The 14,563-nt window shown below is 43.4% G+C and overlaps 1 protein-coding gene across 1 annotated transcript in view; it reads right to left on the bottom strand.

Moving 5' to 3' along the window:
* Positions 1-6,443: 6,443 nt before the first annotated feature.
* LOC139172784 (mediator of RNA polymerase II transcription subunit 13-like) overlaps positions 6,444-14,563 on the bottom strand; it is a 50,816-nt gene continuing 42,696 nt past the window's right edge. Inside the window, 4 exon segments of the mRNA XM_070762005.1 lie at positions 6,444-7,579; positions 9,345-9,457; positions 11,814-11,975; positions 13,753-13,904. Coding sequence (XP_070618106.1) covers positions 7,447-7,579; positions 9,345-9,457; positions 11,814-11,975; positions 13,753-13,904 — 560 coding nt within the window. The 3' untranslated portion in view covers positions 6,444-7,446.

Genomic DNA, 14,563 nt, shown 5'->3' with positions numbered 1-14,563 from the left:
AGAAGGCGGTCCCGGAGATATTCTGGTCCGGTGCCATGAAGGGCTTTATAGGTCATAACCAACACTTTGAATTGTGACCGGAAACTGATCGGCAACCAATGCAGACTGCGGAGTGTTGGTGTGACATGGGCAAATTTAGGAAAGCCCATGATAGCTCTCGCAGCTGCATTCTGCACGATCTGAAGTTTCCGAACACTTTTCAAAGGTAGCCCCATGTAGAGAGCGTTACAGTAGTCGAGCCTCGAGGTGATGAGGGCATGAGTGACTGTGAGCAGTGACTCCCGGTCCAAATAGGGCCGCAACTGGTGCACCAGGCGAACCTGGGCAAACGCCCCCCTCGCCACAGCTGAAAGATGTTTCTCTAATGTGAGCTGTGGATCGAGGAGGACGCCCAAGTTGCGGACCCTCTCTGAGGGGGTTAGTGACTCCCCCCCCAGGGTGATGGATGGACAGATGGAATTGTCCTTGGGAGGCAAAACCCACAGCCACTCCGTCTTATCCGGGTTGAGTTTGAGTCTGTTGACACCCATCCAGACCCCAACAGCCTCCAAGCACCGGCACATCACTTCCACTGCTTCGCCGACTGGACAAGGGGTGGAGATGTAAAGCTGGGTATCATCTGCATACTGATGATACCTCACCCCATGCCCTTGGATGATCCTGAAGTTGTAGGTGGTTCATCACTGGAGGTTTTCCAATTGGCAGGATAACCATTTCGCCAGGATGGTATCAGGCCAGCTGCCTTAGCAGCACTAAAGGGCTGCAAAAGGTTTTACTACCACACTGTGGACGTGACCTATTTTGTGGGTGTGGCTTGCCGGCCATGTGACCAGGTGGGAGTGGCTTGACAATCATGTGACCAGAGGGGTTCTTAAAGGTCCCGTGACTGGCTTAAAGGTGGCCAACTTGACGTCACTCACATCAAGGGTTTGGGTTAGGGTGCCTGGCCTTTCCTCGCCTCAACAATTTCCCTCTCTATTAACTATGACTGAACATCCAAAATATAATTCTATGTATATATGCCATATGTGTATATACATATTACACACAGGCACACACAAATATACATTATCTACTATATGAACTGTATGTGTATGTACACACACTCACACGCACAACTCTTCTAAAATGATACACATTCAACCAGTGTTCCCTTTAATTTTTTTTTTTGGGGTGGGCGGAAAAGTATAGTGTCTGAGCGGCAGTCCCTTCAGGACTGGGCGGCACAGAAATAATAAATAAATAAATAAACAAACAAACAAACAAACAAAAAACCCACCCTGTTTCAAAATATTTCAAAATAAAATACTGTACTGTACTGTCTATAACAGTGAGCTCATAATAGGGCAACTCTATCAATATCAAAATGCCACTTAAATAGTTGAGCTAGTTTCAAACTAGATTTTGATTTTCTTTCTCTCTTCCTTACTCCCATTCTTTTTCTTTCTCTTTTCCTTCCTCTCTTTTTTCTACCTGTTTCTCTCTCTTCCTCTCTTCCTCTCTCTCTCCTTCCCTCTCACTCTTTCCCTCTCGGCTTCTGGGCAAGTTTGGAAAACTCTGAGTTGATGATGATTTTTAAGTGAGCGATTGCTCACTGCTCAGCTTAGAGGGAACTATGCATTCAACCTCATTTACTGCGATAAGAAAAACATACCCGGAGCCCAGAAGGGGAAAAAAGAAAAAAAATTCAAACATTTTCTACCGGTTCTTAATACCTGACCAAAATTTTTCTACTAGTTCTGCCTTCCTGACCATACCCGTAGGAGCCCATCACAGCTTAGCAGAAGGTTGTACAGTGTTCCCTCGATTTTCGCGGGGGATGCGTTCCCAGACCGCCCGCGAAAATCGAATTTCCACGAAGTAGAGATGCAGAAGTAAATACACTATTTTTGGCTATGAACAGTATCACAAGCCTTAACACTTTAAACCCCTAAATTACAATTTCCCATTCCCTTAGCAACCATTTAGATTATTACTCACCGTGTTTATTTATTAAAGTTTATTTTAAAAAATAATTTATTAAAGGCGGACGAAAGTTTGGCGATGACATATGACGTCATCGGGCAGGAAAAACCGTGGTGTAGGGGGGGAAAACGCGAAGTATTTTTTAATTAGTTTTTGAAAAACCGTGGCAAAGTTCGAACCCGCAAAAATCGAGGGAACACTGTACTAAAAAACCTCAAATGTCCTTAGAAATATAGAAGTCTGACGGCAGAAAAAGACCTCATGGTCCATCTAGTCTGCCCTTATACTATTTTCTGTATTTTATCTTAGGATGGATATATGTTTATCCCAGGCATGTTTAAATTCAGTTACTGTGGATTTATCTACCACGTCTGCTGGAAGTTTGTTCCAAGGATCTACTACTCTTTCAGTAAAATAATATTTTCTCATGTTGCTTTTGATCTTTCCCCCGACTAACTTCAGATTGTGTCCCCTTGTTCTTGTGTTCACTTTCCTATTAAAAACACTTCCCTCCTGGACCTTATTTAACCCTTTAATATATTTAAATGTTTCAATCATGTCCCCCCTTTTCCTTCTGTCCTCCAGACTATACAGATTGAGTTCATGAAGTCTTTCCTGATACGTTTTATGCTTAAGACCTTCCACCATTCTTGTAGCCCGTCTTTGGACCCGTTCAATTTTGTCAATATCTTTTTGTAGGTGAGGTCTCCAGAACTGAACACAGTATTCCAAATGTGGTCTCACCAGCGCTCTATATAGCGGGATCATAATCTCCCTCTTCCTGCTTGTTATAACTCTAGCTATGCAGCCAAGCATCCTACTTGCTTTCCCTACCGCCTATTATTCTAGCCCTATTATTCTATATCAACCATGACAAGTTACCAAATCAAGAGTTTGTTCCTCGGTCCCAAGCAACAAGTTACAACATCTGTTTCCTCTCCATCACCACATCTGCTGAGGATGTTACATTAATGCAGGCGTTTGAGTTTGGAAAGAGTCTCCCAGAAACACAGCATCACAACAGATTATTGGGACTTTCAGGATCACCAGTTTTTTATATTTGCAACTTTATCAGCTTCATAAGTGTTGTGATTCAGCCTGAGGCTGCTCAGGGACCAGCTGTGTCTCTGCTGGCTCCATGCCCGGAGGAGGATGACAGCGCAGAGGAGGGGGCTGAACAGTCGGACCGGGGAGAGGAGTCAGGAATGGGATGAAGGAGAACAGCATGAGAGCCCCGGGGGGGGGGGGGGCCTCTCCCCAGCCAGTAGCTTGGAGTCATTAGGTGATGACGCACAAGCTGTCATTGACATGAGACAGAGACATTCACAGCAACGAAAGGAGCAGTTAAAGAAATATTTTCACCATTGAATTAGAAACAGCTGGGTTTGGGTGTGGTCCTCATCAGCAGGGTTTAAAAGGCAGGCAAGTGTTATCAATTGGAGTTGCAGTGACCTGTTTTGATTCTCAGCGTCTCTGATCTTGGCTCGTGGCCTAGCAGTCTGGAAGACTCGTGGGAGGCGTCTGTTTGCTATCTACAGCTTCGTCTTGGCAGCAAGAATCTGGTATTGCTTCATGGACTATTCCCTTCGTGTATATATTTGAAGTTCCAGCGTTTTTCCTGTTTGTAAGGACATTTTCTGTTGCCTGTGTTTTCCTTGAATTATATAAACTGCCTTTGCCTTTTACCAGTGTGTCTGGCTTCTCCTTTTGGGTTGGTATTGGCTTCTGGAGTGACCCAGACAGAACAATGAGCAGCTGGTAAAAAAACCCACTAAAGTCAACTAAGTTGGAAACCCACACAAGTTTCAGTAATTCAATAATTTATTCATCTAAAAAAGTGTGTAAAAGTATATAGCTCTCATCCACAAGGTATATATGAATGACATTTAAAATGGAGGGTATTTTTTTTAATTATTATTGGTTCTTCTTTTTATCAAAGTCTCTCTCTCTTTTTTTTTTTTTAGTGTATTGTACCAGCGATATACTGTTAAGGTTTAAAACGAACTTCGCATAGTTCTTTGTTTTGTTTTGTTTCAAATTGGCTATATATAAAAAGAGGGCCACTGTAAAATGCTCAAGGAAAAAAACTCAAAATCAAACTCTCTCAAGAAATGTACAGCCTTTACATTTAAAAAAAGGTTCGGAAATATACATACAAGCATGCTGGACAATTCTGTGCCCCCAACCCCACCCACCCCAAACCCATCCCCATTTTTGCTCAAACTGTACTCGTTCTGATTTCTGTATGATTTTCTAAAATTAGAAATTAAAAAAAATAAAATAATTTCTTCACTCTGTAGGAAATCCAGGGCTTGTACATTTCAGATTAATTCAGTAAAAAACCCACAAGTAAAATAATGCATATTTAAAGGGAAATATACAGATTTTTTTTTCACACTGAAGGTACATTTTTTTTCTTTTTTCTTTTAAAATCTATTGCCATTCATTTTATTTTGCACAAAAATGTATAAATAGGTTACCAGTTTCTCTTAACTTAAAAAAAAAATTAAATAAAAAACAACATCGGATGAAAACTACTCCTTATTAACCCTTCCCCAATATTTATGGATTGAGGGGTTGTGTGTGTGTGTTTGTGTGTGTGTGTTTTTAAATGTTTGCATTAAAATTGGATCTCTTGGGGTGGGTGGGGAGAGAGAAGTCACCCCTTAATTAAAAAAAACAGCCTGTTAAAAAGAAGCCAACCCAACTATAATCCAAAATTCAAGTGAATCTTGGGAACGAATAACCCCAAAAGTGTTAAAAGATAACTTTACATAGTTTTTCCTCATCGAGAATTTTTCTTTTTTTGTATACAAGTTTACAATCTTCATCTTTTAATGCTCTTCAAAAGGCCTTGACAATTTTCCTTTCCGATTAAGAAAAAATAGTAATGTAATATTTTTCTTTAAAATCCATTTTACACTGTATACATTAGATACAAATGGTTCCCACCCCCCCATATATCTGAATATCCCACCCAACCTTCCTATACATTGCAAAACTCCGCCAGGTGGGCAGCCTGGAGCAGAGAATAACAGCGATCCATTTACAAGGTCTTCTGACCTAATCCTTTCCCACCGTTCATGGGATTACTTTTTTTTAATAATTATAATAATAATAATAATTATAATAATAATAAATCTGATTTAAACATTACATCATCGCTTCAAGAAAAATATTTAAATTCATAGAAATTTTCATATTTTTTTTCCTTTTTCTTTTTTTCATTTAACCAGAAGAAGAGACACATTTGGAAGAACTTCAAAAAATGCGAAGGGGTCCTTTAAGGGTGGCCGTGACGACCACAGTCCCGCCCTCCCCCCTCCTTTTCAAAGCAGCCTTGGCCTGTCACACGACTAGAAACGGGAACACCCCCATTGAGATGCCTCCAATCCCAGGGAGTTATTCAAATCGAGAGGCGAGCAGCTTTTTTTTTTTTAAGGCTTGTGGACTTCAACTCCCAGAATTCCTCAGTCAGCCTGGGAGCGCGGAAGTCCACAAGGCTTCAAGTTGTCCAGGCTGAGGACTTCTGGGAGTTGGAGTCCAACAGCCTTCAAGTCGCTTAACGTTTCGGAGACCTCCTGATTCAAACAATTTCATGGCTTTCAATTTTTCTTTTTTTAAAAATACAAAACAAAGAAGCAAAAAGCAAATCCCGACAACACATTTTAAATAAGTCAGGCTTATGCTTTTTCCCCCCCACCTGGTGGTTTCTTGAGTTTAATGTATTTAATGTAATGAAGTAGTTTAAAAAAAAAAAAAATCTCCAAAATATCTCTTAACGGAGATTTTAGGGTGGGTGGAGTAGAGCAGTGTTTCCCAACCTTGGTAACTTGAAGATATCTGGACTTCAACTCCCAGAATTCCCCAGCCAGCATTCGCTGGCTGGGGAATTCTGGGAGTTGAAGTCCAAATATCTTCAAGTTGCCAAGGTTGGGAAACACTAGAGTAGAGAATATGTATACATCACTGTTTCCCAAAAAATTGGGATGCATCTGAATGTGGATATACAAGATGGGATGCTAGAGTAGAAGAAGGAGAATCCACATTGATCAAACCAGAAGGATTTTTTTAAAAAGAAGAGACAACCATTGGTCCAGAATGGTACAGGGGGGCTCCTGCGTGAGCAAGGGGCTGGACTGGATGACCTCCAATTCTATTGTTATTATTCTATTCTAAAAACCTCCTCCAAAATTTCCTTTCAATGGTTTTTTCCGTGCTCCCTTCCCTCCCGTTTCCCCCCCCCCCCCACATTTGAAGCAGCCAGCTATGTTGAACTAGACCTCCCATGCTTCCCAGCCCCTGCCCCATACGATCCGGCTGCTGGTGGCACTGGGTAATGAGATGATGATTTATCCAGAACGTTTGGATGCTCTCAGATCAGAGGCAGGGTTTTTTGGTGTGCTTTCTAAATTTTTTTCCACCCGTCTTGGGCATTTTGCATTGGCATGTTGTTAAAATCTGATTTATTTTAAAACAAAAAAATTCTTGGCACACCTCCTTAACTCAGTGGGTCCACCCCCCTCAATTATTATTATTTATTTTATTTTTTAAAAAATGTGATTCTTGAGTTCTTCCTCCGTGGGTCCTTTGAACTGCTTCCCTGCTCCATCCCACCCCCATTATTTCTAGGCTATACAGCGGGAAGTATATACCCCCCTCCTCCAAAAAAAAAAAATAACCCCACTTCTCAGTGAGATGGGAATTGGATCGCGTGCTGTACCTGGTCCTCTATAATTTAATCGCCCCTATAAATAAATTAAAATAAAACAATAAAAACTGGACAAACGACGACGTGTCTCCAGACCATTCGTATCTACATGGATGGGGTGGGGTAAGGAATCCCCGCATTCATTCATTCATCCCAATCCATTCTGTCAAGGAGTTCCAGGTACACCAAAAAAAATAATAATTATAATTATAATAATAATAATAAAAAATAAAATAAAAATCCCATATATTTTGCCGGCTAGTAGAATCGGTTCTTCGTCGCAGCCCCCCGTTGGCTGCCGTGGTTTTTCAAGGAAAAACGGCAGAAGCTTTGGGCCAACCCCGACTGGACACCGCAATGTTATTTTTGCTCTTTTTTCGGCGCTGAAAAAGAGAAAGGGGGAAGGAAAAAAAAAAGGAACGCGGAGGGAGGGAAGAAAGAATGAAATGAAAAAGACGTCTCGTCTTCGCTGTGGTCCACAGTTCTGCAAAGGAGTTCAGCCAGCAAAAAAAATTTAACACTGCCTTAAAAAGTTGTAATACGTATGTGCTGCCTGAAAACTCTTGCTCGGAGGGGCCGAGAGGTTCCGGTTCGGTAGACTCCGAACACCCTGAAGGGCGAAGAATTCTCCTGCCTTCTCGAGGAAACTTGGGAGCGTGGCTCCAGCTTCTTCAGATCTGGGACCTGAAACTCTTGCAGGCCCGGGGTGTCTTCTTCTACTTCTTCTTCAAGCGGAAAAAGGAAAGTTTGGCTTCGTCCCGTCTCCGCTATTAGAGGATGTTCATGATGGCGTTGTAGAGCTGGGTGAGCACCACAAAGTGAACAGGAAGGCAAGAGCCGCGATCCTGGGTCGCCGGATTGCAAGTCAACCACGACAGTGCGTTGTATTGTTCCAGGACGAACCTGCAGCGAGAGAGAGAGAGGAGAGAAAAAGCAGGTGAGAAATAAAAAAATGATGGAGGGATCTTATAACAACAACAGAGTTGGAAGGGACCTTGGAGGTCTTCTAGTCCAACCCCCTGCTTAGGCAGGAAACCCTACACTACTTCAGACAGAGTTACCCAACATCTTCTTTAAAAACTTTCCGGTGTTGGAGCAACTCCCCCCGGAGATTAGTACTGCCCCAACCCTCCTTGCCTTTCGCAAGCTCGTAAAAACCCACCTATGTCACCAGGCTTGGGGAAGTTGACATTCTCCTTAGCTACTATGATTTATGTAGGGTTTGCTTGGGTTGCGTGATTAATTTTTAGGATAAGGGTTTTAATCAGTTTTTAATATTGGATTTGTACATTGTGTATTGTGCTGTGAGCCGCCCCGAGTCTTCGGAGAGGGGCGGCATACAAATCTAATAAATTATTATTATTATTATTATTGGTATTGGTATTATTAACAACTTCTGGAGGTGGAAAAAAGATGTTGGCTGAACCCCACCAAACTTCAAGGCTGGGAAGAGCCTTCTCTATGGCGGCCCCGACCCTCTGGAACCAGCTCCCCACGGAGATTAGAACTGCCCCCACCCTCCTTGCCTTTCGTAAACTCCTTAAAACCCACCTCCGCCATCAGGCATGGGGGAATTGAGACATCCCCCCTGGGCCTATACAGTTTATGCATGGTATGTTTGTGTGTATGTTTGCTTTTAACAATGGGGTTTTTAGTGTTTTTAAATTATTAGATTTGCCGTACATTGTTTTATTGTTGCTGTGAGCCACCCCGAGTCTACGGAGAGGGGCGGCATACAAATCTAAGATGATAGATAGATAGATAGATAGATAGATAGATAGATAGATAGATAGATAGATAGATAGGTAGGTAGGTAGGTAGGTAGGTAGGTAGGTAGGTAGGTAGGTAGGTAGGTAGGTAGAGATAGATCAGATTAGATAGATCAGATTAGATAGATAGATAGATAGATAGATAGATAGATAGATAGATAGATAGACAGACAGACAGACAGACAGACAGACAGACAGACTAGATAGGTAGTTAGGTAGGTAGGTAGGTAAGTAGAGATAGATAAGATTAGATAGATCAGATTAGATAGATCAGATCAGATCAGATTAGATAGATAGATAGATAGATAGACAGACTAGATAGATAGATAGATAGACAGACAGACAGACAGACAGACAGACAGACAGACTAGATAGATAGATAGATAGATAGATAGATAGATAGATAGATAGATAGATAGATAGATAGATAGATAGATAGATAGATAGAAAGTCTCGAAGACATCCTAGCTTTAAAAATGGAGAATCCTTGGATTAGCACGATCCTTCCCCCCCCACCACCCAAAAAACCCCCTCCCCAAAATTAGCCCCAAAGACTTCCCTTTATATTTTACATACAGCCTCCAGAACAATAAAGGAGAATATCTGAAGAGTTCCGGTTTGAAACGAGGGGTCCTTGGTGTTCTCTGAGCTGGGCTGCTTTCTTGTAGACGTTTCCTTACCAAACTAGGTAAGCTCGTCAGTGCTATGTGGTGGTGCCGATGACGTTGCCCAATGTCGGGAATGAAAAGTCTTCAAGGAAACAAACCAAACTCAAGAGATGACCAAGGACCCTTCGAAGCAACCGAAAGCGTTGGGGTAGATGTGTCCCAGCAGCGGAAGGCCGGTCAAAGACCCAATCTTCTCATTAGGACGGATACAGAACCAGAAGGTCAACTTACCTTAGGACGTCTGATGTGGTTTTGGAGTCCAAGGGATGGGGAACTCTCTGGGAATTCCGGGCAGGGAGGAGTTCATCCGTCTGCGCGACAGAGATGTGATGATGCAGTGATGCCTGTCAGGAAGCGGAAGACAGGACGGTGTGATTGCGATGACCCAGGACATGGCACAGAGGCAACACAGCCAGCCGAGAGTTCAAACTCCCCTTTAATGCTCCAAATTTCCCTTCAAACATTGCCACATTCTTGGCAAATCCCAGAGAGCGTGCACACTCACACACACAAACACACACAGCAACCTCTGGATGCACCCAGCCCAGCAAAACAAAGTCCAGCATTTGTTCACAACAAATGCCCCATCTCATAGCGCCTCCTTTAAATCTCAGTCCCCAGGTGTGCCTTGTGAAGAGGTACCGGATCAGCTGGTGCTGTTCTTGCCTTCTCTCCTCTCTCCACGCTCGAGGATCATGAGGGGGCAGTCCTTGCTCATCGCCTTCCCTCATGTCCACTGCTTAGCCTCTCTTGGTCATCCTGACCCCCATCCTTCCCTGCCTACGAGCTGTCCCAATCCTGAAACTGTCTGGCCGGGTCTAGGACATTTTGCCCATGCCAGTTGGCCACAGCTCTTTCTTCTCCAGCCTTTCATCTCTGACGATTGGCCGCTGCCTTTTCTCCCTCGCTGAAAGGCCCCTAGCTTTTCGGCCCAGCTATTCCATCACAAAAAACCAGATTCACCCCTGGCCTTTTGGCTGCATGGAACACTTTGCCGCCAGCCAAATTAGCTCCCTCTCCCCCCTACTTTTTGCCAGAACCACTCTGATTGGCTTCCCAAATTAGCTTTTTAAGGATTAGCCTTCTGATTGGCTGGTGGCAAAGTATCCCGTGCGGCCAAAAGGCCGAGGGTGAATGTGGGTTTTTTGTGACGGAAGGGCTGGGCCGAACACCCTTTCGGCAAGGGGGAAAAGGCAACGGCCAATCGTCAGAGAAGAAAGGCTGGCAAAGAAAGAGCGGCGGTCAACTGGCGGAGGCAAAATATCCTGTCCCTGCCTGGCCTGTCTCGGCCATTTGTCCCCATGTTCCTCTGAACCAAGCGAAGCCGTCCCCTCGATATCTGTGGGCTTCGGTTCAGGCTCCTCTTCCTCCGCAGATCCATCCTCTGACAGTAAATAATAATAATAACACCAACAGAGTTGGAAGGGACCTTGGAGGTCTTCTAGTCCAACCTCCTGCTTAGGCAGGAAACCCTACACTACTTGAGACAGATGGTTATCCAATATTTTCTTTAAAACTTCCAGTGCTGGAGCGTTCAAAACTTCTGGAGGCGAGCTGTTCCACTGATTAATTGTTCTCACTGTCAGGAAATTTCTCTTTAGTTCCAAGTTACTTATCTCCATGTTTAGTTTCCACTCATTGCTTCTTGTTCTACCCTCAGGTGCTTTGGAGAATAGGTTGACTCCTTCTTCTTTGTGGCAACCCCTGAGATATTGGAACACTGCTATGATGTCTCCCCCTGGTCCTTCTTTCTGCGCCAGCTCAGGAAGCTCAAACTGCCCAAGGAGCTGCTGATACAGTTCTACAGAGGAATCATTGAGTCTGTCATCTGCACCTCTGTAACTGTCTGGTTTGGTGCTGCAACCCAACAGGACCGACACAGACTTCAGAGGAGAATCAGAACTGCAGAAAAAACAATTGCTGCCAACCTGCCTTCCATTGAGGACCTGTATACTGCACGAGTCAAAAAGAGGGCGGGGAAAATATTTACTGACCCCTCGCATCCTGGACACAAATTGTTTCAACTCCTACCCTCAAAACGTCGCTATAGAGCACTGCACACCAAGACAACTAGACACAAGAACAGTTTTTTTCCGAACGCCATCACTCTACTAAACAAATAATCCCCTCAACACTGTCAGACTTTCTACTAAATCTGCACTTCTATTCTACTAGTTTTTCTCATCATTCCTTTCACCCATTTCCTCCCATGTTGACTGTATGACTGTAACTTGTTGCTTATATCCTAAGATTTTTATTAATATTGCTTCTTCATTGCTTATTTGACCCCTATGACAATCATTAAGTGTTGTACCACATGATGCTTGACAAATGTGTATTTTATTTTATGTACGCTGAGAGCATATGCACCAAGACAAATTCCTTGCGTGTCCAATCACACTTGGCCAATAAAAATTCTATTCTATTCTATTCTATTAAGCTAGCCAGGCCCAGTTCCTGCAACCGTTCTTCGTATGTTTTAGCCTCCAGTCCTCCAATCATCTTTGTCGCTCTTCTCTGCACTTTTTTTAGAGTCTCAAAATCCTTTTTGCATCGTGGCAACCAAAACTGAATGCAGGATTCCAAGTGTGGCCTTACCAAGGGCTCAAGTGATCAAGCAATCCTTCTGTGACTCTCCAAACCAGGGCAGCCTGGTTGCCCCCCTCCCCTTCCCTTCTTCTGAGTAACAGTGCAACCCACCTTGAGAAAGAGGGGACACTGGTTCTGAGCTCGGGGACAAGAGGACCAGAACCACTGAGGAAGGTTCTCGGCTTTGGCAGTGGAAACGAAGTAACCCAGGGCAAGGGGCTGCTGCTTCAGTTCTTCAGGGGCTTCCCGGGAAAGGAGGCGCTCCCCTTGGCTCTGAAAAAAAAGAATCAAGGCGAGAAGGACAATGTGAGTCAGTGCCTTGAGCAGACAGGTATCAACAGGGGGGCCCTCGGGACCAGGTTTTTGTCCAACGTGAGACACCCTAGTTATAGACGGCAGCAACTTTTCCTCTCTGCTGTTGGGTTTAATAACCTAGGACGGGCAATTGCTCCCAACATCTAGCAATAGCAATAACACTCACACTTATATAATGCTTCACAGAGCTTCACAATTAGACTTGTATACCACTTCACAGGGCTTCACAATAGCACTTAGACTTATATACCGCTTCACAGGGCTTTTTCTCCTCTGTCTCTTTCTCTCTGTCTCTCTGTCTCTCTGTCTCTCTTTCTTTCTCTTTCTGGCAATAGCAATAGCATTTAGACTTATATACCGCTTCATAGTGCTTTTACAGCCCCTCTCTAAGTGGTTTACAGAATCAGCATATCGCCCCCAACAATCTGGGTCCCCATTTGACCCACCTCAGAAGGGTGGAAGGCTGAGTCAACCTGGAGCCGGTGGTGAGATTTGAATTGCTGAACTACAGCTCACACCCTGGCTCTATTATCTTTATCACTGTATGCCTTCCAGAGTCCGCAAGACGTTGGGCGGCTTAAAAGTCCATTAAATTGAAGTCAATCTGATTTCCTTCCCTCCCGCAATCCTTTTGAGAGCCCCGAGAGCATCTCCTTGTTTAGTTTCCACCCATTGCTTCTTGTTCTACTTCAGGTGCTTTGGAAAATAAGCATCGAAGGCAGCCTGCCCGAATTAAGCGCCCAACAGCCGTGCCAGAGAAGGCAACCCATTGCTTGCCAATAAGAGCAGCAATCAATTATAAAAACCCATGAAGTTGGACAGAGGGAGGCCTTGCCTGGACCCCCCTGGGGGGAAAAAGATCACACGCTGCTATTTGCTCTGAACAAAAATTACACCTCAATTACCAGCCCGGCGTTAATGTTTAAACTGGTGGCTCTTGAAGGCACTTGCCCGAGAGAGAGGCCACGTCCATTGACCGACACCCTGATTACAACGGGAACGAGAGAATCGTGCAGAACTGCCGGGCAATGTCAACAAGGCTCGTCAAGCATGGTCAGGACTAAAAATGGAGTCTCTTTTCCAGGTAGTCCTCGACTTACAACAGTGTTCGTTTAGAGGACTATTTAAAGTTACAACGGTTCTGGGGGGGAAATGGACTCACTGTAGGACCGTTTGCCTGGTTTTAATCTTATTATGGCAGATTATAAGATGCTCATTTTGGAGGGTTACAGAAATGTGTGTTTGTGCCCATGTCCGTGTGTGTGTGTGTGTGTGTTTACTGTTGTGAGGCACATGTATCGGTGAATTATCAAAGTCTTATCGGAAGTTTCCAATTAACTTCTGATAAGTTAATGACGAGTGGGACCTTGACAAAACGTCGCCAGGAATCTCTAAAACCTGATAGATCTATCTCGTTTGGGGGGAGGGAGAACCATCAGTTTTTCAGGAGCTGGAATTAATCAATATCTTAAAACATAAATATGCCAGAGTCATCATCATCTTTTAAGAAACCCATAATCCCTTGCGGTGTGGAGTCTGGGCAACGGAAAGGAGCCAGCAGCGTGTTTTAATCACCAGATGCCTTTCCTGTCACCAGTACGGAGTTTTGTCCAGCAGATAGATTCTCATTGTCCCCAGAGAGAGAGAGAAATATCTAGGATCGAACTCTCAGCCCCCCACCTCTAGGCCACTGCACCACTCCATAAAGTGGCAACAGGAAATTCTGGGTACTTACGCGGCTGTGCTGAAAGGATGGCCCTACCCCAATTCCGGGAGAACCAGGGGAGGGGACGGGGGAAGAGTTTGGGGAGGAGTGAAGGTTCCCAGTCATCAGGATGCCAATGTCGTTGTCCATGTCATCCGGGAATGGGAGGTCAAACATGTCATCTTGAAGAGGAAAGAAGAAATGACAGATCAGTATTATTAGCTTCCGTGTGATTCTCTCTCTTACTTACTTACTAAATGTATTGCTAATTATACTGCTCAAAATAAATAAATAAAGGGAACACTTAAACAACACAATATAACTCCAAGTCAATCAAACGTCTATGAAATCAAACTGTCCACTTAGGAAGCAACACTGATTGACAATCAATTTCACCTGCTGTTGCGCACATTCAGCTTTGTACAGAACAAAGTACTCAATGAGAATATTTCATTCATTCAGATTATTATTATTATTATTATTATTATTATTATTATTATTATTATTTATTAGATTTGTATGCCGCCCCTCTCCGTAGATTCGGGGCGGCTCACAACAGTGATAAAAACAATACATGGTAACAAATCTAATAATTAAAATCTAAACTAAGAGTTTTACATTACAAAGTCTAAAAAAGAAGATCTAGGATGGGTTATTTGAGTGTTCCCTTTATTTTTTCAGCAGTATAGAAATAAAGGAGTGCTATTACAGTAAGGGGGGAGAATATGATTATGTTTGGGGAAATGCTACTGGATATTTTATTTTATTTTTATTGAGGGTTTTTAAAAATATTTACATGTTAATATCTTAATAGTAGGTCAACATCCTTATATTTACATTC

This window comes from Erythrolamprus reginae, chromosome 10, assembly GCF_031021105.1.
Source record: "Erythrolamprus reginae isolate rEryReg1 chromosome 10, rEryReg1.hap1, whole genome shotgun sequence".
Lineage (NCBI taxonomy): Eukaryota > Metazoa > Chordata > Lepidosauria > Squamata > Dipsadidae > Erythrolamprus > Erythrolamprus reginae.
Note: the sequence above shows the minus strand (reverse complement) of the source record. Positions and strands in the feature narration are given on the sequence as shown.